The sequence below is a fragment of the Pteropus medius genome, unplaced genomic scaffold, assembly GCF_902729225.1.
Source record: "Pteropus medius unplaced genomic scaffold, Ma_sr-lr_union100, whole genome shotgun sequence".
Classification (NCBI taxonomy): Eukaryota; Metazoa; Chordata; class Mammalia; order Chiroptera; family Pteropodidae; genus Pteropus; species Pteropus medius.
This window is the reverse complement of record NW_024349519.1, coordinates 6,654,151-6,681,120: the sequence shown is the minus strand read 5'-3', so window position 1 is coordinate 6,681,120 and position 26,970 is coordinate 6,654,151. Positions and strand designations below refer to the sequence as shown.

Sequence of the window (26,970 nt, the reverse complement as noted above, 5' to 3'; positions counted from 1 at the left end):
ACCATCAAGACTCTTCACCTAATAGTCAAGTTCATCTCTCCTGAAGGGGTTCTACATTTCACTCTGCAAACTAAATTATTTGCCATGCCCTTAATGTTCCCATGTTTCCTTAAGTATTCATCTTTTCTTCACTATTTTATTCCACAAACAATTTTTCTTCAACTCTCTATCACTACCTGTTAAATCTATGCTGCCTTATATTTTCCTGAGAAATAGTCAAAAATTACCAACAAAGAACTACATCTACATGTAGCATATATTTATAAGTAAATGATATATAAAAATAGATCTCTCAGCCAGCTAATATTTCACAGTGAGTACTATACCATTTCTCTACTGAGAATTCTTTTAATGATTTATTTATTTAATTATTTAAGGTTAGCAGAGTACCCATGTGTATCAATAAATACTTGTTGCATGAATAAATGAATTTAACTGATTGTTTTTAATTAGAATCTCTTGGCTCATTAACTTGGTATTTCTTGAGCCTGACAGAGTTATCAATTTTGCTTTTATTTGTAGTTTTATGCCCACTGATTTCTACATCATTTTATATGCTACACCTATGGAAATAAATAGGAATAATCATTAAAGCACAAAAAGAATTAATACAAACATAACTTATTTTCACATTATTAATTAATAATAGAGTATTATTTATTTTTTGTAATTTATTATAACTTATTATAATAAATTTCCCGTAATAAAATTTACCAAAAATTATTACTAGTGTCCAAAATTTATAAATATGTGTACATAATAATATATACATGTATACACAATATACATATACATCTCATTCTGTGCGTGTGTAATAGTAATTTCTTTTGTCAATATGACATGTATTTGAGGCATTTACAAAATGATTAGCCCAGCTCTTATCCTCTGCTTTCTTCCTTTTATGTATGCTCATTCTGGTTTTCCTAAATTATTACCTTCTGATGTTCTTTGTTCAAGAACTCCTTTTTGTTAGTTAAAAATTGCAACCTATGCTCAACTCTGTGTTGTTATTGTTGTTGTTTTGCACTCCTCAGCATTAATTTCAGTGAGAAAAATTTTTAAGATTTGTCCTACTAGGACAATTTTCCCCAAGATTTACTGGCTCTATATAATCTGATGCTTCTGACCTTTTGTATGTAATATTATAATATTGTATTTAGCAGATATGAAAATTTTGCCAAACTTCTATTAGTTCCATACTTCCAAGTCTCTCTCCAAATCAGAAGTTTCATTTTACCTTGGCATTAGACTCCCACCTCTCATGTCAGTAGTTAAAAAGTTGATATTTAAGCTGTTAAAATTTTGAACAAGTTAGTAATTGTAACTTGTCCAAATCATTCCCAAGGTGGTAAAACTCTTGGGAGCCAGGGGAGGAAAAGATGGTCTTATATGAGGAACAGTTATTTCATGTAAGCCTATCAATAATTCCATGAGGCAGGAGCAATCGACTTTGTTTCACAAATGGAAACTGAGACTCAACAAAATTAAACCTGGTTTTGTAGTTCAAATTGTAGAGCTTGGATTTTAACCCACAACTTCTTTATTTTGCAGCCCATGTCGTTCCATTACTCTTTCTGTATTTAGAATTTCCTTATGCTGTGGAAATTCCTATTTTCTAAAACACACTAAAATCACTCCAAGCTATGTTTGGTTTCCTTCAAGCCCGCTCTCCTTTATTTAAAAATAATCCATCCCTTGATGAAGAATCAGCTTAACCTATTTGCGCTCTGTTTGTTTGCTACAGAGTTGCTGTCTTAACCCAATTAAGGTGCAAAGTCCCTCAGAGCTTCCGTCTTTCTGAAATGGGTAGTTTCTCTCCAAAGGGTCATTAGCTCTATAAGATCACACCGTGTATATACTTAGTCTTCTTCTATAAACCTCTCCCTATGTTGCATTTATTCTCCCTTCTTTCCAAAAACATACTGCTTATCTTTACAGTTAAACCAATGATCTGATGAAAATCTGGGTGGCTTATGGGGAAATTTGACAATTTTTATACTGCTATTTCTGAGTATGCATTTAATTATGCTAGGTCATTTGTATATATCTTTTTACACAGATTGCTGAAGAGGTCCCTAGAAGCCATCATTACTTGTTTTTGAGCCATGATGAGCTGAGCTTTTTTGTGCTAACTTATTGTTTAAATACATAGAATACAGACAATACAAGTGTTGTCTTTGAATCTTAGTCACACTAAGTTACGCTGGGGTAACAAACAGTTTTCAAATCCTCAGTGGTTTAATGAAGTAAAGGTGTGTTTTTTCTTCATACGAAGTTGGATACAGGTCTGGAAGTTCATGTGAAAGACTTTCTCCAAGTAGTGAGCAGACACCTAGGCTATTTTCACCATGTGACCCCGCTCTATATTGGTGTCTTTTGTTAGCACACATGTGGTGGATACGTTTGGCCCTTCCCCACTGAATGTATCACTAGCCTTCTGGATCTACTTCAGCCTAACTAAGAAATAGGCTTACAGCTAGCTGGACTAAAAACACGATTTTAAGAATTCCAACCTGAAACCACAATTTCCACAGTATACCCTCCATTGCCACTTCTTTGATACCATAGGCTCTATGACCTCAATTACCCTATGTTCCTTATCATCACTACATACTGCTCCTTGTGAAACAGATTTCAAATAGCAAGCTACTAAGCTCCAGACAGGTTGGACTTGGTGTCTAGAGATACTGAAAATCAAAGAAGAATTGTATATTTTGGAAGAGTAGATGGATTTATACTTTAACTCGATTGGTTTGGGCACATTATGCAAAATCCTCTCGTTAACATAAAATCCAATAAGCAGTCACTTAATTCCCTTAGCCTGGCACCGATACCTGGAATTTGGGTCACTCACTGTCCCACTAGGGGCATAGTGGGTCATTCATGCTTAACCTCATATCTGGTCTCAGATGCTAAAACTCAGCCTTGCCACAGATCTGGTAAGAATTTGCTCATCAGTATAGCCCATAGGTAGGACATGTCTAGTGAACTGCATAAGGAGATAATGACTGATTCAGGCTCAACCCTACCACAAACTCTTCATTCATGGGCCACAGGACTAAAGACACTGTGCTGTATGAAGTGGGTCCTGTTGCCTTACTTCCTTACTGGACAAGGCAGAGTCTTAGAGTTAAGCCCATCTGGATTTAAATCTCAGCTTTGCCAGTTTCCAACTGTGTGACTTTGATCAAATCACGTAGTGTTCTGAGCCTCAGTTTCTTATGTGAAAAATAACCACGTATATCTCATAAAATTTTTGTGAGACTTAAAGTACTTTTGATATAGTAGGCACTCTGTAAATGTTAGTTCTCTCTTTAAATTAGTAATAAAGACCAGATGACCTTCATAATCATATAAGTAACCATATTAGAAATTATGGTGCTAGGAGGCATTCAAGAGAGTGTCAGGTTTAATGCCTTACATCTAGATTTAGAAGAGGGAAAGGGGCGCACACATCTGAATTGTTTCTGTAGGTTGTTTTAAAATGCATTACCCAAGGCCTCATTCCAGGTTTGCTGACTCAGAAGCTCCAGGGATAAAGCTTGTGCATGTGTAACTTGAAAAAGCTTCACAAATGAGTCAAAAATAAATAAAAATTAGAAATAAGAATAAGTCTGATGAACACCCATAATTAAGTACCAAGCTCTAGAGGCCTGCACAGATCTTGGTAAATAGGAGGTACTCTGCAAACACTTGTGGAATTCAGAAGGTCCATGTCTTGACCCATTTCCTACTTCTTGTAACCATATCGCTCTTTTCTGCTCTTTCCTGGCTTCCAGTTACTACAACATTAACTTTTGTTTACCTTAGAGGCATCCAGCTCCTCCCAGAGGAAAATTCACGTTTCAAAGTATCTAGCCATTTGCAAAAATGTAGACAAGATAATAATATAGCTGCTCGCTTTTGTGGGGATATCTTCACAATAATAGAATTGAGACACTTCAGCAAGACACTATTGTAAGCTGTAATATCATTAGCTAGTATTTATTGAGCAGCTACGTGGAGCAGATCTAGATAAAGCCCAGGTACACAAATCCCTTTGTGGTAAGTACTATGAACATCCTTATTTCACAATGAGGAAATTGAGGTATCTAAAGGGTGTGTAACTTGTTCAAGTTCACACAGAAAGTTTTTTATAATGAGGTTTGAAGACATTTCTAGATGACTTTGAAGTTTAAAAAAAACTTAGATACTCATTTTGATGACAAGGTGTCCTAAACAGGAATTTGTATGCAATCAGGAATTCTAGATGATTAATTGCATAGAAATCAATGTTGTATTAATATATTGATTAATAATGCTAATGTTTTAAACAGCCATATTAGGGCTGTTTTCATGATAAAACAAAAGTGGCCATTGGCTAAGAGGTCTGAAGATGCCAGGACCACAGTAGATAATTTCATAGGGTCCTGAAAGTAGAAAAAACTTCAGGCCTTGGACACTTTATTAAAATAGCTCATCTCTTTGTTTTCTATCTCTTACCTGCCTTATTTTTCTTTATTTATATTTACTTGGTTCTATATATAATGTATATAAGCAGGTAGAGAATAAAAGAGATATCCCAGACTCTAGAATATCCAAGAAAGATAATCCAGTTACTCTCTATCACATCATTCTGTGTTAATTCCCCATATAACCCCTATTATTGCCTAGATATATTATATAATGATTTTTTTCATTTATTGATTGCTTCCTCTCACTCTAAAGTTTCCTCCATGAGACCTAGGACCTTTGTATAGCTTCAGTATCATTACAGTAACTGAATAGGTGATCAGAGTCCAAGAATAAGAGTGGAATGATCATGTGTCACAATGCCAGGCAGAAAAGTGGAGTCTAGAATCTGTTCAGGTCAAAGGAAAGAAATATACCCGAAAGACATAAGGAGCGATGCTAGTAGAGATGTGATCTCTGCACCTAGAGCAGGAATATTCTATTGTATGTTCTCTTTTGTGTATGTGTATGTGTACATGCATGTGGTGTGAGTGTGGGGGAGGGGCAAGGATAGGGGCCAGGGACCTGGAGATAAGAAGGGCTTATAAATGTGTTCGTAGGCAGAGAGAAACAAGAACCCAACAGTTGGCTTCTTATACTATTATAAACTCCAAATGCTCATGAGTGAATGATGGACCCAGGTGAAAAAAAGAGTAACTTGAACCTAGGAGAATGGTCTGGAAAGGAAGAAAGGAGAGATTGAGCAGTTGAAATTGACCATGCTTGGTCACTGAGTGTAGGGAAAGAGAAGAAGAGAAGAGCCAAGTCAGACACTCAGACCTCAGACTTGAGCACCAATTCCTTCCATTAGAGTCTAGTCTTATAACTTGACAATTCGTAGTGGTTCATAAGTTGGTAAAGTACTCTTCATTCACCAAGCAGTTATTATAGATGCAAAATGAAGATGGTCATCTAGTAAATACAATGTGAAAAGGATGCTTGATTACACATTTATCTGTTGAGCTATAACCATGCAAGTGGCTCAAACATGGGCACTATCAGCAGTAGCTTTTTTTGTAAACTCATGATATTAGTTGTTATTGCAGAAGGTTGTAAAAAAAAAAAACTAGATTCAAGTCAAAAGGCAAAGGCTCTAGGTCTCTTGACACTGAGACTTTCAACATCTAATTATTTCTTCATTAATAAATAAGGAATACTATCTAGCATATTTACCTCAAAGACATTGTGAAAACCAAATGAGATAGTACATAATTCCAAACACCTGACATTCATATACCATCAGTCAAATATGATAAGTGCCCAATATGTACTTGTGGAAAAAATAAGTTGATATATGACTAATATGTGGAGCAGTGTATAACTTCAAATGTATATATAGTATATACATATAAAGACACCAATAAATGATAAACTGCATGTGATCATACCTTATTCATTTGTGTACCTATCACAGAGATTTTTATTTCACAGACTCTCAAATTTATGTTTGCATAATTGAACCAAATTAAATATACCTTATATTTATAGTTCTTGAGTCCTTCAAGTTAATATTTCCCACATTAGGGGAAAAAAAGTCACCTGGCATGTAGGTATAGGTACAAAAACACAAATTTGTGTCACTTGGCGAAAATCAGGTCTGCTGTCATTTACTAGTCGTTTATTCAATATGGCTTTATTGAAGACCTACAATGTGAAAGACACCATGCTAGGAGTTTCAGGAATTCAAAGGTCAATTGACCAACTCATCCTAGTTTGCCCAAGACTTATGTTACTGTTTCCCTCACATGTCTTAGAGTTCAATAAGGGAGGCAAAGCACGTATATAAAGATGATGCAAAATAGAAGTGATGTGTCTTGAGATGGGTATGGATAAAATGCACCGTAGATTCAGATGTTGAAGAGATGACTACTTTAGTTTCATGAGCCCATGAAGGAGAGAGAGTTTAAACTGGACCACAAACAGTCAATAAATTGATTCGTGGGAGTTTCTGAAGAATAAGCAGGATGAGATAAAATCTGGGACAAAGATAGGCAGATGGAAACCTGTACACAGCCATTCAGCTTTCCTGGAGCCTAGAAAGATGACTTATGCACTCAAGGTACCAGTTTGCCCAGCACTGAGGGCATTCTCAGGATATGGAACCTTGAATGCTAATGCTCAGAAAGTCCCAGGCAAACCTGATGAGTTGGTCATTTCTTGTGTGCCCTCAAGCAGTGCCTAATGACTGGTCATCAAGGGTATGAGCTAATTAAAGGTATTTTGCCGTGATATATAAAAACATTTTAATACTTTGATAAGTAAAGTTTACATCCTTATTTTAGGTTAGATTTAACCTTTTAAAGTTCTCTCTCTCTCTCTCTCTCTCTCTCAATTTCAGCACTTTCAAGTGCTATCCTACGTTTTCTCAGTCCTCAGGATCAGGTAAAGGCATACTGATATAGTTCTAGCCTCCTCTGCGACAGTTAGCTCAGCAAATTAGCTATTGACTTCAACCATAGAATTTCTAATTGGAGAACTGAGTTCAGATCCCTACTCAGTTTGACCTTAATTAAGTCGTTGTCTCTCTGAGCCTCAGGTTCTTTGCCTTATGAATGAATATAAGATTTTAAACTTTAGAAAATGTTAGGTAGCTAAGTGTCTACTCAAAAGTGTCTAAAATGATTGGAACTAGAACAGAAATGTGTAAACTGGGTGTCAAGGTAGGCGATAGGCCTAATTGGAATGTCCACATATGACTGTGGCAAGGACACAGAGAGAGTAATAGAGTGAAGTTACCTACTGAACTTCCATGCCAGCAGAGGAAAAAGAACATTAGAGTCATTGCAAAGGCAATAAAGAAAAGGATCATCTACAATTTATGGCAGCTGTCACAGACTCAGGGGACTGGCGATTCAAAAGATTCGTATTTGTGTTTTCCACCCCTCTCAGAGTAGGAACTGCAACTATGTGCTGCCTTTGCCACCAGGGATAGGGCATTTCAGTTTTTAAAATGTCTTCTTGTAAAGGTAGCAAAAATATAGAAATCACATAAAACAAATGTTGATCAAATGAATTATAATGAGACCACCTAGCAAAATGCTACCCAGATCAGGAGTTAGAATTTTGTTAGTCACACTGAAATTTTCAGGCGCCCCCTCCTAATCACAGCCACCTATATCCCTCTAAAGAGTAATCATCATCTTGACTTTTTTGGTAATCATTTTCTTACTTTTGTTATAATTTTATCACCCAAACGATGTGCATACCTAAAGTATCTAGTTTATTAACTCTTGTTTGTTAATGTTGCTGAAGTCTCTTAAAAATCTATAAACTTCCTCCCCATCATATCTATCTATCTCTAGTCTGTCTGTCTGTCTGTCTCTCTCTCTACTCCCTTCCTCTTCCTCCCTCCCTCCCTCTCTCTCTCTTCTTCTCCCTCTCTCTTTCCTTCTCTTTCTCTCTGTTTCTCAGAAACTGAAATATGAATCTATCTATGTTGACTTGCCCACAGTCTGAATTGGGCTGATTGTATCTTCATGAAATAGTTTAATATTTCAACCTGTCCTCCACATTCCCTGTAATTTTCTCACTTTTGGATAGGCTCTTTCAAAATTGATTTCATTTTCTTCTGGCAGGTGGTACATAACGTCCAGTTATCTCTTGTGTCTGTGAGTGTGTGCATGCATGCATGCGTGTATGCCTGCTTGCATGCATGTGTGTGTGTGATATTAGCAACCATTAATTCTCAGTACTAGATCCATTCATTAAGGATTGCTGGCATGAGCATGTTCTATCATTCCTCAATTTTTTGGCTAGAATAATTCAATAAAGAGAAACTCACCCTCACCGTCTCTTTAGTGACTTAATGGTACATTTGATAGAGGAAAAGCAAGATAAACTCTTGATTCCTTTCTTTTATTTGCCTCTCATTTAGCCCTCTTAGATGTCAGTCTAGATCTCGACAAACGTATGTCCGACTTTGAATGCCACAGCATTTGGGGAGAGTAAACTAACACAAAGGCAATTAAAATAAATAACTATATCTCAAAATATATACCTAACATGTGATTTTATAGTTTGGTGAATTTTTTCCTAAGGATATTTGGAAAGATAGTCATCTGTTCTCTGCTTATTTTTAATCCATATAACCCCAATTACTATTACTGATCAAGACATATAACATCTAATCCATTTGTATTTTTAAAACATTGTTCAGATTAACTCATTTTTCCTATCTACTTTAAACTTTATAATCTAATAAAAGATTTTGTAGTTTAATCATTGAGAAACCTAACCCTCATGTTCTAATGAAATTTAGAGAACTTTGGAATTATGGGTTACCCTTTTCAAATCACCCTTCACTTCTATGGGATGAGCCCATTAGAAGCAGAAGATAGAATCTTTCCAGGACAGATGGGCCAAGGGCAGCATTTGATAAATGATTAGAGAAGCTGCCCTTGCTTCCTGAAATAGAAACAAAAGAACAGGGGGACTAGTAATGAATAAAGAAAATAGCCAAGAGAAATTCCTGAAAGAATGACTTCAATTTGAAACTGCTTTACTTCATGGGGATGTTTATTCTTTATTTTCTGATGACTAAGAAAATATTTTTAAAACTATCGTTGTTTATTTTTTCTATAAAAGCCAACTACAAAACACCATAAGAAAGCTCCCATAAGCAAAACTAGCTTTAATAATTAAGTTTCCTACTTAGCTTTTAAGACCTGTTGCATAAAGAAGTTTTATCAGTGGAAGAAGCATTTTCATTGATAGATAAGTGAACCGTCCTTGCCTTACTGCATTCTAATTCTTTGATCTGACTTGTTAATGTACAGAATTTAAACACCTGAAAATCATTAATTCTTACGCAGCTCAGCAATACAGAATCCTTCAAAGAAATAAGCAGTGCCTACTTTGAGGATGTGAACTCTAACATAAGAACACTTCAGGGGAAGTGGTGTAGACACTCAGAGAAAATTACAATTTTAAAAATCACCAAACATACGTGTTTGACAACTGCACCTAAAGAGACTGCTTCTGTTTGTGGCCTCCACTGGTTTTCATAAAGGTTCCCTCAAATACCACCTTGAAAACATTCTTTCTATAAAAGAATCAAAATAATTAATATCTACCACCAGTGTTTTCTAACTTACAAGAAGTCCTGGTGAACTTTGTTCACATGCACTGTTCCCAATTACGATGCCAGGTCTCTCATCTTGGCTTTCATCCAGGCTGTTAGGTGAAATTAGGCCCAGAAAATCGGATTATTGCATCCCAAGGGAAACAACTGATAAGCAGCAGATGATTGCTCATCTCCTTGCTACTTGCTGGTGTTGAGGTGTTACTAGTTGCAAAGCCAATTTGTTAACAATTAGTACTCATTAGAATCATTTCCTGTTATCGATTCTAAACATTTGACAAAGCACTTTTAGGAAATTAGACCCCCAAAAGTAGCTATGTGTAAGTGTTGAGCAATTAAAAATCTTCAAGATCCAATGTAATTCCTAACCAGAGTCATCAGTTTCCAAGTAATTATTTTTGCTTTGGAACCCACCTGCTAGCCTGTCCAGTTTAAAGATGTGCTGGAACAAGGACATACTTCTTAATTAGCAGAGGTTGTGGATAAGTCAGCAGAGGAACAAAAGGAATTTTCTTTCATTATCTGCTTTAGGTGTTTGTAATATATCTTTAAGAGACAAAAATTGCCAGCTTGCAGTACAATATATATGTTTGTGAAAGTGTGAAATTAAATACATTACTTCTGTTATCTAAACATCTAAGCTTAGTTTTTAAGTCTGTGTTCACCTTCGTACATAATGAACTGTAGATATAGAAGTATAAATGGAGTTATTGTGCATTACATTAGAATTTAAATATTGCCAAAGTCAGCTTTCTGAAATATTATATATGACTTTAATAAAATTAGCATAAATACTATATATGCATTTGAAATTTTTCTCAGGAAAGGCATTGTATTTATCTAATCTTTGAATATAGATATGCATGCATTATACTGCTGTAAATTCATATTCAATAGATATGCCCTTATTATCTAATTAAAATATTTATTATCTGTACAAGTATCATGTACTCACACCTGCTTAAATGTTAGACTAAAAAAATATGCCTTATTTTCTTTCTAGGAAGTAATGGTCTTTACAAATGAAAGTATTCAGTTATTTATTTATTTATTTTTGATTCACAATTAAAACTCTGAATGACACCACCCATCTTCTGTTTCTGTCTATCACTCCCCAAATTTTTCTTTGCTTCTGATTATTTTATTACTTTAAATAATTGCTCCTATTCATCTTCCCCTATCCTTAATAATGCTGAAAATATTTCTTCTAATTGTTGCAAAACATGGAGATGGGAACTAAATATATTTGTTTCTGAATTTCTTATTCCCATATTAAAAGCTTAAATCAATGGAGAAATTAAGTGTATGTTCTTTTTGAAATGCCCTATGCTCAACCCCTTTATCCTTAATAAACAGAGATGCTATTGACACAAGTGAATTTTGTTTAACCACACTACATTTGCTTCTTAATTAGTGAATATTCATCTGTCATCAGCAGCAGCTATGACACCCCTCCCTGCTAACATGTTCTGTCATAAATAATCAATGAGGCACTATTAATATTCATGAGCTGGAATCTGTGTAGTCATGTGCACTGATGCAGAGACAGGGGGAGTGTTGCCATGAACTGACTGGAAACTCTGTGTGTGTATCCGTGAGTGCAAGATACTTAGGGAAAGCGAAGAAGAGCATGCTGCTACACACCACCCTGGCTTGTGCTTCCAGCTAACAGCGGTTTGTCTGTTTCTGGACTGAAGTGACTGATGAAAAACAGTAGTCAAGTCTGGAGGGTGATTCCCTTTCAGTTCACTTGCCTTTCAGTTCTGGGGAAATTAGAAGATTTGCTCTCTCTCTCTGCTTCTTAGAATGGGCTGCAATTTGTGCACTTTTCAGAAAAGAGAGGAACACTACAAACTGCTGTATGAAGTTTCCCAGGTGAGTGCAGGGTCTGATACCTAAGCAGCTAAACAGGCAGGCTTTGTGTTTGTCTAAAAGATGGTAAATGAATTGTGGCTAGCTTTATTTTTTCTTTCAGTAGATTTCAGAATTGAGGACAGACTTGCTGGTTGGGGGCTTTTTATTTTGTTTTTGGGTGGCAGTTTTCAGCTTCCTTGCCACTCCCCCTTCAGATGACTTCCTGTGGGATTCTTTTTAACATTTTTTGTATCTCCTGCCAAGATGTCAGTCAAGTAAAAAGAGTAACACTGAGATCCATGTCTGTCATATTTTGAGACACCTCTTTCATTTTGGAATAGTGTTGACATTTGAAAATCAAATGTATCATTGTCTGCATAAATATTGGGATTTAATAGGTCTGTGATCTCAGTAATTTTTAATAGGAAAAGTTTCTTGCCAGATCTTATTAATCAGAGGAATTATTTGATTAATTAGGAATTTTTGCTTTGGTTTAAGAGGAAGACCCAGTATATTTGTATTATATGAGGGAAAAAAAATATATGATATGTCTTAGCTTAAAAAGGAGATAAAGGAATTTTTTTTCACTTGTTCTTGGATCCTTTTTGTAATTTTTTGCCTGTTTAGTACTAGAAATTAATTTCAAGAGCTTGTTACAATATCTGCGTGTGTTCTAGAAAAAAGTGTATAAATTCAGATGTCTATCTATGTATATCCGAGGGTTTTTCAGAATAAAAATAAGAAAACTATATCCCTAGCCCTCATAGTTTTCATAGAATTTTATGTATTCACCATTTGATTTAGGCAGATTTTCCTGAAGTGTATGCTCAAGTCCAAATTTCTGGTTTGTCAAAATAAAGTTTATTTCTCCATTCTTCCAGTTTGTCCAGTTGTGGCACACCACTACTTTTGTGTTTAAACAATATTGCTAATGAAAGACAATGTTTGGGATGTTGGTGGTCTGTGGGCACAGCAGCAGCCAAATGCCCACTGCCTACTGGTTCCCTCAGATTTCCCCCTAACATGATTCATTTCACAGTGGGCTAATTACAAAGTGGATTTGCTACACATGAAACAGCCTCCTCAGTTGCAATGTTAATGCACATTTTCATGGTAATGTGATCAGAGGCTCATTAGCCAGTTTCCAAAATGATGCTCTGCATTAATTAAATATAAAAATGACTCCTTTATCACCATAGAGAGGAAAAAGAAGATTAACATTGTTAATTACACCAGGGGCAATACCTTTTGCTTAATTTTTTTGCTACAAACTTTCAAGGATAGGTTAAAATAATATTCACCTCATAGATAAGCTCTCATCTACTTTGACTCATGAAAACAGTCTCTAGGTGGAACACTTTCCTTTAGTTTGGTTTGTTGGAGTTTGAGTTCTAGTATTGTTTTTCTTTGGGTGGTCGGGGAACAGGGGAGTGGATTATTCAATCTATTTTTTCTCTGAATTACTAAATTGACATAAAAGTGTAATATGGAGGAAGTGTTGGGTGGCATCCTCCCTGATTATGCTGTTTATATTCTACTAAACAATCAAGCAGGATTACTGCATCCAGAAAGGACCACTGTATTTGTTAAGGAGCAGGAGCCTTTGTTGTGGATTTTTAAAATGCTTGCCTGTGAGTTTTGGCTTTAAGTGCTTCCTAAATCTTGAGAAAATAGATAAGCCATACTCTTTATTGCCTCCACCTGTACTCCTCCATATATTTATTTTATTTCCTCTACTCCTGAGATGCAGTACTTATGATCTTTAATAAAGGGAGTGAAAAATGAAGTATTAGCTTCCATTTAACTGGCTTTTATTAGATAAGTTAAAACCTCAGCTTAAAGGTCTTGCATGTCTTTTCCAAGGGGAGCCCTCCTACAGTTTGTCCCCAGCTTTGCGTTCTATTTTATTGAGTTAATGCAATAGATAAGATATCAAAGGAAACCAGTGATAGGCTCATATAATACACTGGAGCCCCGTGTGGTGCTGCAAACTAGTTTCTATTTTTATTTGGAGAAGCAGCTCAGAGCACACATGAAAGTGAGCATGTTCTCAGCCAGGTGTTCACAAGGACACGTAGCTGCCCCCATTAGAGAGGATACTATTTACAAAAGTGACTTGAGATTGGAAGCCTGAGTATTTCTGCCTGGTATATTAAAATGAATTAGCTCACACAAACATTAACACCTGATTGTCCAAATCATATGTATATATAGACTTGTAATTTTCAGATCACCTGCCCTTTTGTTTCTTTTGTTATTATTTCTTAAAAGCCAGGACAAATTAAAGTTTACCAGGGGATATGATGATTTAAGATTAGCAGCGAATACTAAATGCATAACCAAGAGTAAAGTATTTATTGAACTTTTTCACATTTTCTTTCTAGATTTAGCAATCTGATGATGTAGGCCAAGTAGAATACAGTTTCAGGTTTATAACTGCAGTAAACAAAAGCAAATGTGCTCACTTTGGAGTATGGTGGAGCAATCAGAATGATGTGCCGAGGTGTGAAATGAGGTCATTTATATTTTGTTGCTATTTTTTGCTCCTATAGAGTAGCTAAGACTTTCAATTGGCAGAAGAGAGGAAATGTTGCCTCAAAAAAATTATTTTTCAGCTGGAGTTGGGCCAATCAGGCTCCAGTATAAACACAGATGCGAGAATCTAGGGTCTGGGGCTGGATCTAGCAACCTTGACACTAAGCAGTTTCCATACATCTTTATGCATCTATTAACTTTTATATGTGCCAGGGACACAATTGTTATCTGAAGTGATTTATTTTATTCAAAGTAGGTTATTTATTAACCTCTTAAGAATTAATAAATGGGTAATTCGAACAATGCCCTTCTGTTGACATGAACTGAATTGCCTGTTTCCTATTAATCTGATTAAACAGCCAATTGTACTGAGAAAGCTACAGTAGCTTGCTAGGCATTTCTGACCTAGTAACAGATTTATTTCTGTGAGATTACATGATAATATCTAATCTATTGACTTCTTAGTTTAATTTCTTCATACATAAACCAAATGTAAACTTTTTGATTGATTAAATAATGGAAATTATCAATGAGGTGTTCTTTGGTGTTGAATAAATAATGTACTCAAAATGTAGGCATATATTTAAGAGTTTATACTGTTAACATAAAACTGTTTATAAGAGTTAGTTAAAATCCCGTAATGTGATATGCAAGATTCTTCTCTTACTTACACTAGTGCTAGCTAGCTCTCCAGGCAATGTCACCAATGTGACCACTATCTTCTTATAAGTGGAGACCGTTGCATGACTCAGAGTTGGTTTATTCATTTGACTGGTTTGGCACAGCTCAAAGGTCTCCCTGCAATCTGCTCCCATGCATTAGTTACATAAACTGAAAGAGAAACTGCTTTGAAAGTAACAACAATCACAATATTGACAGCAGCCAGCAGTGAAGACTTACAGTATTCGAGGCACTACACTAAGTACTCTTTCCCTAAGCATCCTCTTATTTAATCCTCATAAGAGCCCAATGAGGAGTTATAGGATAGAATCCATAATATTAAAATATGTTAAAGGCACCATTATTCTACAAGTTTCTTGAATCTCATGTAATCTCCCTTCTCTAGTTACTGTCCCATAGCTTTCAGAAATTTACTTTGTCACATACTATGTAAACTCAAATCACATCTTAACCTCTTTTCCCAAACATCATCCTTTCCTCACATTCCTTAATGCTAGAGAAGGTCTCACCTGTCCTTCTTGCTATCAATAAAACACAGAAGCAGACTTTAAATGGACGCTTCTGTCCTCTTCATCCACACAGTTACCTTCTGCTTATTGTACTTCTGCACGTTCGCCAGCATCAAATCCTGCCCTCCCTACAAGCATAATTTCTTTTATTAACACTCGCTGATATCATAGTAAGAACTTTCCCACATAGAATTCACCAGTGTGCCCTTTTACTCTGATTATTGTTGCTGGAATAATATTTCTAGAAAGTATCCAGTGGCTCCCAATTACTATAAAATAAAGTAAAACTTCTAATTCTAGTATATTTAAGGACCTCCTGAGCTGATCCTAGGTTCTTTTTCAGCTTTCTCTTTCACCAATCTTTTCCTAATACAGTTTACAATTCTTTTGGACCCGTCCTTTTGCTTTTCTCTGTAAGTTTGCTTCCCAGCTTGGACCCTTGCAACTTAGTTCTTTTTGTTCAACTTCTGTAGAATGCCCTTCTTATCTACCTCCACCACTGTCTATTTTCTTTCTTTACTAGCTGTATAAATCCTGCGTCTTTGATTCAAATATCTCCTCGGGCAGATTATCGATTTTAAAAAATTGATCTCTCCCACCTTGGAACTCTCATAGCATTTTGCACACAATTTTTAGAGTTCTTTTATCATGTTCATCTGTCTGGTATCATAGTCAATTGTGTGTGACTGAATTGTGAGCTCCTTGAAGGCAGGTGAGGTGATTGATTGTCTTTCAACCCCCACTCGGCCAGCAGACAGGAAGTCTTGCATGTCCACAGCCTGTTTAGAGTAAATTCTCCCACTCACAGCTTCTGGTGAAGGACCATATCCATCGGCTGTCCTCTCTACCCATACCTAATGGCTGATTAAACTAGGAACAGACACCTGATGCATAAAGTTGAGGGTTCAATTAAATGTCTTTTAGTTTCAGAAATTTGTATTGGGAAACAGACCATTAGTAAGGGGATTAGGAAGCAAAAGAATGCAAAGAGAGAGAGAGTAATCTTTAAATATATTGGGGAACTTGGGGTTCTGTGGTTTACCAGATCTAGGATGATCATATCTGCTACCAATATCAGAGACACTTGAGAAATAAGTCACGTGGGTTATGAGAAAAAGACATCAAGAATAAATAACAAATCTTCAGAGTGACCTCATTTTCTTAGTTCTGGTACATTCCTATAAATCTCCATTTATTTTAATTTTGCTTAAATGAGGTCTATTCCTTACAATCAGAAAAACAAATGACACATGACAGTATCTTGCTTCTTTCAACCACCCAGCAGGTGCCTTAAACTCTAGACATGCAGTTCAGTTCAATAAACTTTCAGTAAGCTCCAATTGCCCAGTAAGTGCCAAGTTCTGATCTTTACTGAGGGGAATGCAAAGACAAATTTGACAGTCCTTGGTTTTGAAAAATGTGCACTCTGGTAGCATAAGAGACATATACGCAGAGAATTTTCATATAATGTTAGTAAGTGAAGCATTGAGTCAACAGAGATGTTCACCGACCTCTATCTATAGCAGTGCAAAGATACTCAACCTGATAGGAGTTTGGGGAGTGGGAGAAGAAAGGGAGATGAAAATAAAAAGATGGAAAGGTAAAGAAGTCCATGGAACTGGCAAACAGATAATAGGTGTGAATGGACTTGGAGTACGGGAACTACAAGAGATAAGTGTTTCTAAAACCTAAAGTGGGAGACGGGCTCCCATGACATGGCCTGAGAGATGGACAATACCGGACCCTGGAGAGTCTCCCATCTATCTCCTGGTTGGCTGGCTGGCTGCCTGGTTGGCTGGCTGGTTGGTTGGTTGGTTGGTTGGTTGGTTGGTTTTAAAGAGGGAGAGATCACTCTGATAATAATTGAGAGTGTGGTGGACTTGGTTGTTATGTGTAGCTGAGCAACATTGGGCTTGAGTTGGGATGGTGTACTACAGCAAGACTGACACAAGGGAGACCAATTGGTGGTTGTTACAGAGGCTAAGTTAATGATAGAAAGAATATAATAGAGGGAACAGAATTAAGACCCATGTGAAGGTAAATCCAATAGGTTTCTGGCTTGTGAGATGAGAGGCGTAGTGAATTTATAGACAGAATAAGAGAAGGGAAGTAATTTCTAGGGAGAGAAGAAAAGGCTGTTGAGTTCACTTATGGGCAATCCAAGCAATGTTTGGCAAATAGTGAATGTTCAAAACAAAAACTTGTCGTATGTATATTTGTCTGATGAAATCACCTAAAAAGATGTCAAAAGTAAGGAAATAAACTAAAAAGTGCAGAGAGATGGGGGCCAAGGATGCAATATTGAGAAATGGGCAGAGAAGAAAGAAGAAAGGAAGAAAAAGGGAAATTATTACAGAGCGAGATGGAAAATGAGCTGTAGGAGAAGCCAAGAGGAGAGAGTTTTAAAAAGAGGAGTGGCCAAACGTGGTCAAACACATTGTGTGTGATAAGTTAAGAATCGCGGTATCTTCGGATTAAAAAGATATGATGTCCTCTTCAGCTGCTGAGCATACAGACAGTAAGGAACTTCACCTGTCAGCTTCTTCGGGGACTGTCTTACATGCAGAGAGCACCCTCACCCAAGGTTCTTCCCCTCCAAGGAGGCCCATCTAATGACTGATGCACGAGTATAAGGGCCTAGCCTTGTTTGCGGGGAGACTCTAAAAGGCAGTGTCGGCTCTAGAGTTTCCTGCAGCTGTCATTGGGTCTTCATCACAATTTGGTTCTCCTGCCAAATTCTGCTTTCTTCTTCTCCTATTTACAAAGGAAATACTCTTTAGCAAACATCTTGCACACTCAATTCTATCTCAGAGGCTGCCTTCTTTGAAGAACCTACCCTTGACAGAGGTCAGTGGTAACTATTACAGAGTATTTCAGTATAAAAATATGGACAAAAATCCAGAAAGTGGTGTATTCAAAGAAAAGGTCTACTACGCTTTCTAGAAGTTTCTCAAGATGTAACAGATTATCAAAAATGAAGTCACCGCTTGCATTGGAGTACAGATTTTATTAGCCCATTTTTAGGAGAATGCAAAATTATTTAAAACTGAATTTTTTAAAAAAAATTAAAGTTATTCTTACTTTTACTTTAAAAAGTAAGATAAATTGATTTTACATTTGAGCCATGATATTAAGATAGTGGTGATAATGTAGCAATTAAAAAATAAAACATACATTTAGCTGGGATCATCCTTATCTAAGACGTTTGAGAAAAAAACTTAAATGTTAGAGTTTTTGATATATAGGAGGCCTTTTGTAAAAATGAATATTTTAATTGTACAATTAATTTATAGGTTTAATAAGTGAAGTGTCCTTTCCTACTAGAAGGATCAGAAAATCACATCACATATTTTATTTAAATGTACACATTTAATTTATTTATATTTCACCACTTATTGAATTGGTCTAGACCTGGGAGAAGGTCAATCATTTCTAATTGCATATTTTTCTATTTAGATGAAACATTTTCACTGGTTTCATATTATACACAAGGTGACATGTTGCTGAAAACTTAGCTGATACATATGCTGAGAAATTTGACTCTTCAACTCATCTGAATTTGCTGGTTAAGTAGGCTAGTCTGATTAGTAAATTCTTTAATTTCAATTTTTGGTGCAATTTTTTTCTAAAACATGATATTTACATAATTACTTAACATGCACCTTTATTATTCATTTATAATCACATTAGATAGTAACAAATGAGACTCGTATCTTCAGCAGTGATTTCTAAACTTCACAAGAGGAACTATTTCTAAAGATTAACTGATAAGTGAAAAATTCTTCCACAATAGCCAATCACAATCTAGTACATTCATTTTATATAAGTGGATTTTTATCTATTAAATTTTCACAAGTCAATTAATAGGTATACAGTCAATTTTATTAAATAATCACAAAAATTAATCACCAGGTAGTCAAATAGAGGTCCCTGGATTGTGGTTCTATGAAGGATCCCTGCCTTTGAAACGTTTATAATCCATGGGGGAAAGGAAGGTGAACAAGGTGCTCAGAACAGGATCTGCTTCAATCATTTAGTCTTTTGCAGACACTCTTTTCTCCCATTATCCATCCTAGGGCATACACTATAAGAGTTTTAGGTGTTATTCTTAATAAATGTCGTCTTCTTTTGATGCATGGGGATTTAGGTAACACTGAGAGGTAATTTTGTCTTCAAATTTAGAATTCTAGATAATGCAAGTGCAGCTGCGTTTTTCAGTTCTAACTGCAGTATTTCCAAAGTCATCAATATACCCTGTCCCATCTCCATCTCCCTTCCAGATGTACTCATTTCTTCTTTCTTAATTCTATCACTCTCAATGTGGAATAACAGCTTTAAAAGGGTTATTGTGAAGAGTTCATTGTTTCCTTCAACAAAAAGCTTAAAAGGTAGCAGCCCCATATTTTTCTGTGTTTCAACATATAACATCTAATTGCTAATTTGTGCCATTCCGTAACAAGCTGTAAATCTTGCTTTATGGTTGTTTGGGTCCTGGTGAAGTATTCTCCCTCACACTCCCACCCCCCTCATTTCTGCTTTATATAGCTTTTTAGAAATACTGTTGGAATTTTTTTTCTAGAAACATGCTCTCATCTCAGTGGAAATTAGATTTTTATGAACTAACCTCTGACTTCCAAGCTTCTTAAGGATCTGTTTCAGGTGCCTTTATTTATTTTTTTAAAGACTCTTTCAAGGGTATGTGAACAAAGGGAATTTCTAAAATATTTAGTATGATTTTAAAATAATAAATCCATAAAGACCACTGTTGCAATCGGTAATGTTCTCTTATAATTGAATCATGATAGAATTCAGGTATTAATATTTTTTTTAAATAAAAGAAAGTTTGGGAAAGAGTATTTCTCATCAAATAGCAATAAATAATTACTCTGTACCTACTTTGTCCTCAATACTGTGCTAAATAGACACCCAGTTGAAGATAAATGTTTGGTGCCAGGATGTATCATGAAAGCAAAATCACAGGAAGATGACTAACAGGACATATTTAGGGGGAAATGGGAAGGCCAGCCTGACTAAAACAAGATATGGGATGAGGGTAGTTGAATGTCTTGATCTACATGCAAAAATGAATGGACTTGGTGCCATCATCACAGCAGGGCACTGTACACCCTAAAGATTCAATCAAATAGAGTCTTTGAAATCAATTTAAACAATAGAATATGTGTAAATATTGTTTGCTTGGTACTTTATTTATAAGAGCACCACCATGCTGAGCTGACCCACAGTGGATAGATCTTGCCATGCACACCTTAAGTATGCTCTGTATTTCCTTAGTGACTCCTATTTATAATGTTTGAAGTTGGTTTTGCCTATTGCCTATGCAGTTGTGAACCTCAGTGTTAAGGCAACTTGGAAAATAGTAAAAATGTTTTACTAGTTGGCACATGGGGTATTACTATTTGGTGAGGACATGCTAAATACACAATGTGGTACACAGCAGAGGTACTGTGCATAAAAGAAAGAACAAAAGCTGTGGAATCAGGCAACTGCACCACTTATTTCCTCTAGGACTGAGTTAGTTACTTAACTTCATTTAGCCTTAGTTTAACTGATTAATATCACTAAAGTGTTTTGTCAACGGTTAAATGAGATAGCATATATAAAGGGCATAACACATTACAGGAACGCAATAAAGGGTAACTTTTGAGGTTACAATCCCATTTCAGTCTAACAAGTTATTATATTGTGAGATGGGTAATACTGTCCCTGTTTACAGATGAGAAAACTGAGGCGCAAAGTAATCAAGTGACAAATTCATATTGTCAACAAGTTGAACATTTGGAATTCAAACCAGGATCTGCCTAGTGCCAAAGCTCATGTTTATTTTATTATAAGTATGAAATATCCCGCACCCTTTGAGCTCTCTATATTTATCTGCTTTACTGGTCCATGGCACTTGGTAGGCACTCAATAAATATCTGATAAAGGAAGAAGAAAAAAGGAAGAAAAAAATGGAAAGGAGAGAGGAAAAGAAGAAGGAAAGAAGGAAAATAATAGATGCTATTTAAATTTCTCTTCGGAAGGGTTTGCAGAGATGCCCTTTTTGACATGAGGAAGAGAAATAGATCCTCTCCACTACCTCTTTCCTCATCTATTTTAACTCCTTAAATCAAATCTTCTTACCTATGAGAGCCCATCAGTATGGGAAAATGACTTGTCAATCCTACTTTTGAGAGCTTGAAAGCCTTTCTCCACTTTTTAATAAACCCATGCCTGAAAAGATCCTTCACAATCTGCTATTTTCTCTTATGCTCTCCTAACAACCCATATTTTAGGCAAACCAAACTATAATTTTGTATTTGATTTTTTTTATATCTTTGCCTTTCAACACAATGTCTCTTTTGCCTACTGTGCTTTTCCCACCCCCATATGTGTAAAAACACCGATCCCTTGTGACTCAGTTCAAAGTCTGCCATCTGAAAAGTCCTCTCTGAACCTAACGAAGAGTCAGTCACTCTTCCCGATTCTCCTATTCAGTGGTGCTTCACAATTTGAAATACAGCCAGACTTTTCTGTGTTGGTGTTTAGTTTTTCCTCATCTTTGCAGTTCTACCATATCATACAATGCCTGGTTCAAAGCAGGTATTTAATATAGATCAAGTCAGGGGATAGGATTGAGAACATAGCTATAATTACATTCATAAAAGAAATCTTATTTCATTATTCTCTTCAATATTCACTGAGTTGTATTTGAAAAACGGGATAATTCAAGAAATTGAATAGTCTATATTTTCTTGATTTTGAAGATGCCATCTATTTTAAGATACTATTAATTGTAAGGCTGATCATCAAATTTAAGAACATCTGGGATTGACAAGCTACCACCTTTAACATGCACATTGATTGCAAGCTGAATACCAATTTCAGAAACAAGAAGATATTGGGGAGAACTTATATCTTAGAATTGAGGGAAAATGGTCATTTCTCAAAAAAAAAAAAATCACTCTTGACCCTTCCTTCACGCATACTGCACTCCTATTCCCTGACCTCCGCTCCCAAGCTGTGGATTTTATTACCCAAATGAACTTGCATATCAGGTCTTTATCTCAAAATCCCCAGTCATGATAGATGATAGAATTTTCATTCCTCAACTGTCAAAATAAACCTATCTGTTTTTTTTTTCTTTCTTTCTAAAATTTCCCCATTGTTCTTTAGCACACTAAATGGTAGCCTTCCTCAAAGCTTAGATTAGGAATCACTTTCTCAGGAAATCTCAGAGTTTATTAATTTAAGTAGGTCCTCTCTTTTCTTTTTCTAAGATGCCCACTGCTTACCTCTGTCATAATATGTACCAAATCATATCATTTCTCAGTTTACTTGCTTACAGTTTCCACTGGGCTACAAATCTCTGCAGGACAAAAACTCTGTCTTCAATCTAATCCAGTTCTCATATAGATGTTTCTTGAGTAAAGGATGAATGACTAAATAAACGCTAAATGAATTGTGTGCACAGCAATATGATGAAGGTGACATAAAAGAATAAGGTGGGATCTCTGCCTTCAAGGTGTTTACTGTCCAGCAGGCTTCAGTAAATGGCTTGTTCACAAATAACTACAATGCAAGGAGTGATATTCTATTGGAGGGAAGGGAGGGACAAAGACAAAAAGAGAGTGGGGAAAGGAGAGAAAGGAACAAAATTTTATGAGATGTCACACTGATGATTTGCTGTAGTATAGATAAAAATTAAAACGAAGTATCTAAAATAGAATGTTATTTATGCATGTATAAAGTAAAATAGTGCTCTGTGTGAGATTAAATGGATTATTGATTTAGTAACTAGTTATGTTTCTTCATTTACTGTAAAATTGAATTAGCTATTTTATATAAAAATGCCTTAATACATATCTCTTTTTGTTTTAGATGATTTATATCATTGGAATAATGAATATGGCTAATTATTAAACTATTAATTTTATATATTTTCCTCCTAAGTATAAAAATAATTTAAGGTGATGTTTGTAAAACATACTGGAAAATGCTCAGATTTTCCCTGATGAAAATTCTCTGATGCTGCCTTTGGGTTTTATAATTACTTTAGTACTAAAATGAGAATTTCTACAACTGCGAATATCCCACTTAAGATTATTTTAAACAAAGTAGCTTAAGAAAATCATGAAAATCATTTTTAAAACTTTAAGCTCTAACTAAAACCTAGTCCAAGTTGATATACTAAATGTTTATTTTTCAATAACTTGAAAGCATGTTTATTATTTTTATTACTTGGAAAAGCTAGGATAATTTTTGAGCCATGGAGAAAATAATATGAGTAAAGATAATCCCCCTCATATACCCAATATCAGTGAAGGTTTTCAGGAAACTATCTAACTCAATGGACCATATATCACTTGAGATAGAAAACTCAAAGAGGGTAGAAGTTAAGTTTTTGAATTTCATTTTTTTATTAAAAATTATTGGGGTGACATCGATTAATAAAATCAAATAAGTTTCAAGTGTACAATTCAACAGTATGTAATATATCTAGTGCATTGTGTGTTCATCACCCAAAGTTAAATTCTCTAATGTCACTGAATATTTGACCCCTTTTATCTCTGTCTACCTCCAAAGTTCTTTTTAAGCCAGGATTTCTCAGTCCCATGAAAATTAGTCCTGAATTTTAACCTAAATGCCCAATATATTCGATGAAAGCCTAGAGTCGTATCCAGATTCTAGAGTTATCTGAAGAGGAAGGGAAGGAGGGAGGATATTTTTACTGTCTTGCTTATGGTGGACATTTTAAATACAATATATAAGGCTGGTGTCTCTACCTGAGAGTGAATTACTCAATTCTCAAGAATTGGTAAAACTTAGGTAACAATTTTTAAAGTTTTTCAGAAGTGCACCAAATTATATTTAATGTAGTTAGTAAAATTGAGAGAAAGACAGTGACAGTATTCCATTTTATATAGTAATATTTCCCTGAGTGTGAAATTTAGACTCAAAATTCTTAGAAATATCTCCTCCTGAATTAACACAGACTAGGTAGCTTAATTTAGTCTTTTCTATGTCCACCTTCTGAAATATCACCAATAAATACCAGTAACCTTAGCAAATGTATAAAAATTGCATATTCCTTTGTATGATGTTCATATGCACAGTAGATTATTCACAGACATATTTAAGTGGAGTCTGTGACTATCCATTCTTTTTCAGGTTCGTGGGATCTATTTGGATACTATGTTGAAAAGTTGTTAAAGCTAAGTTAAATATAATTTATAAAGACATAGTTTTATAAATCTTTTATATTATTATTCCATTCTCTTCAAATCAAAGTAACTAGGTCCTAGATTTCAGGAAAATGAAATCGTGGTTTCATAACTGATTAAACACGACAGTGATAAAAGTATTTAAAGCAAATAGTATACATAAATAGCCTCCCCAATAATTTCTATATGAGATCCTATTCATGAAATGATCTTGATGAATTATTTTCTGGTTGAGTAATTGACACTTTGTCAATTACTGTGACTGATGAACAAGACCCTCTGATGTCATTGGACACACCCAGTAACAATCTTATCAGTGTGCTAATCACCACTCCCCAGTGTTTTTCTTCTCTTCCTCCCACCATAAATACCTGATTCTCACCTTCCACAACAACTGAACATTATTTTAAAATTGGCCCCTCACTTTGAAGTTCCTTTGATAGCTTTGAAGTATGCACAGCTTTCTGGCCAGTATTACCTTTGTTTCATATATCACAGAAAATCTGAGAGAGGGAAAAACACTTATTAATTTGAGATGTAGAATCTTCTGTTGGTACTTTTCAAATAGGTTTGGTTTTATTTTGCAATATCCTGTAATAAAGCATTTTTTTAGAAGGTGTATAAGAGACAAATAGCTGACAGGACCTTAGGGAAATATCTATTTAAATTTTATTAATAATATCATAGTATTCATAGGTGGAAACCAATAGATGGTCATACGATACCTAGTGTTGCCTTGAATCCCTCAAAAAGGAAACAGCAGGCCTAGCAGATGGTACCTTAGCCCCTGACTGCGTTAATACACTTTGATTCATCGTTGGATTCATAGGGTTATAAAAGCCACTAGGATCAAACTGCTGAAACCATTAAATGTAATGTTTAAATTTTTTTAAAGCTATATAAAAAAAACACCTTTTTTCTCTGTGTAAGTCTTAACAGTAACAGCATATTACATATCAATCGTGAACCTGAATGTCCATAGTCATTTCATTTAGCCCATTTAAATTATCTTAATTTGCTGCAAAGAAAAATGAATGGCTCTTTGAAAATACATACCGTCATAGGTTACATGGCCCTGGGAACAGGCTTTGAGACTGAGATTTGGGTGTGAGATGCTTGGAGAATTGCCTCAGGAATAACACCTGTGTGGGAGTGAAGACAGTAGGACGGGGCAGAGAAAAAGCAGAACTGTGATGCAGTCTCAACAGAGACCTCAGCTGATAACAGGGAGAGCTGTGAAGCTGCGATGACCCTTCATAACTGTTCTCAAAGGGGGCAAAGCAGCCAACCATGTCTTTGCACTCCCGTATTGTCTAGTCTTAGGATGTAGTGGCCCATGTAGAGAGGGTTAGCTTTACACAAGGCAACTCCCTTTGGCTGAGCACAGTTCCCAAAGAAGGACAGAGTTGGGAGGTGCAGCACCCAGTGCCCCCAGGGCCAGGGAGAGCAAGTGCCTCAGTCCTAAAGGGGATGTTGGTGCCCAGCAAGTATTCACTGCATACACCAATTCATCTTGTAAGATGTGGGCATAATTCGTAGGCTATAATAAAATTTCCCTCCTAAAGGAATTTTAATCACTTATACGACAAGGTTAAGGTTAAAGTGTTCTTCTCCTCTTTATCCACTTTGTTGCTAGATTAAATCATTTTCTGGAAGTAAGAGTATCATTGGAGCATATTTTGAAAATGTGACTTTGAAAGGCTGACCTGTGGAAATGTGATAAATTGTGCCTGGAGATTGATTTTGCTGAGTGCTAATACCAAATCATGTAACCACGTACTTTCACTTACTAAATATTGCCCAGGCCATATCGTTGAACTCTGCACTGCCACGGTCACCTCATCAGGATGTTTTCTGTCCTGTGACTGGTGGCTTCAAATGTATTCATCCATCTTCTTGTCCCATTACATGTTGTGTGACTGATGTTCTGCACCCATTAAAACTGATGGGAAAGAACAAAGAGAGGAAAAATGTGCCCTTCAATTGATTACTTCTCTGAAAGAGCAAATGAGAATTCTCTAGTACCAACAAGAGATTTAGAGTGCTGGGTTTTCCCCCCATTTATTAAGTGCTTTAATTAGCTAGATTTACTAAACAGAGTCTCCTATTTATAAGCACACATTATTTAGCCTGCTTTAAAATTCAACCTCCTGAATGAAATGTTTGATCTTTATAAGATGAATTCGATAGCTGTAACATTGTTTATAGTCAGGAGTTATTTTGGTGAATTCTCAATACCAGAACCAATTAGATCAGATGCCTTCCATGTCAGATTTTTTTTTCCTTCTGATGAGCTATCGTAATAGCTCATTTTATGTTCTCTGATGGCCGATAATTAAATTGACCGTTATTGTAAACTGAAGCCAAAACCATAGTGATTTTGGATTGCCCACTCTTCCTAGGTTTTTTTGGATCTATTGAATGTTATCTTTGTGTTCAACAAATTATAGAACAGCAAGATATTTCTGCACTGCTCACAAAACATTTGTTTAATTACAATATTTAATGTGTTATGGGGGGAAATCCTGCCCACTGGCAGTTATGAGGCTTTGGCCTCTGCACCTCGTTTCTCCTCATATTCCTGTGTTTAGTTAGAAGG

At 35.7% G+C, this 26,970-nt stretch overlaps 1 protein-coding gene across 3 annotated transcripts in view; it reads left to right on the top strand.

The window, feature by feature from the left end:
- The window catches only part of PDZRN4 (PDZ domain containing ring finger 4), a 320,204-nt gene that overhangs the window by 187,114 nt on the left and 106,120 nt on the right, over positions 1 to 26,970 (top strand). The window contains exon 1 of one of the 3 annotated variants that reach the window (XM_039882302.1): positions 10,972 to 11,446. The exons of the other annotated variants lie outside the window; for them this stretch is intronic. Coding sequence (XP_039738236.1) covers positions 11,378 to 11,446 — 69 coding nt within the window. The 5' untranslated portion in view covers positions 10,972 to 11,377. Of the gene's footprint in view, positions 1 to 10,971; positions 11,447 to 26,970 lie in introns of those variants that run through there. 3 annotated transcript variants of the gene reach the window in all.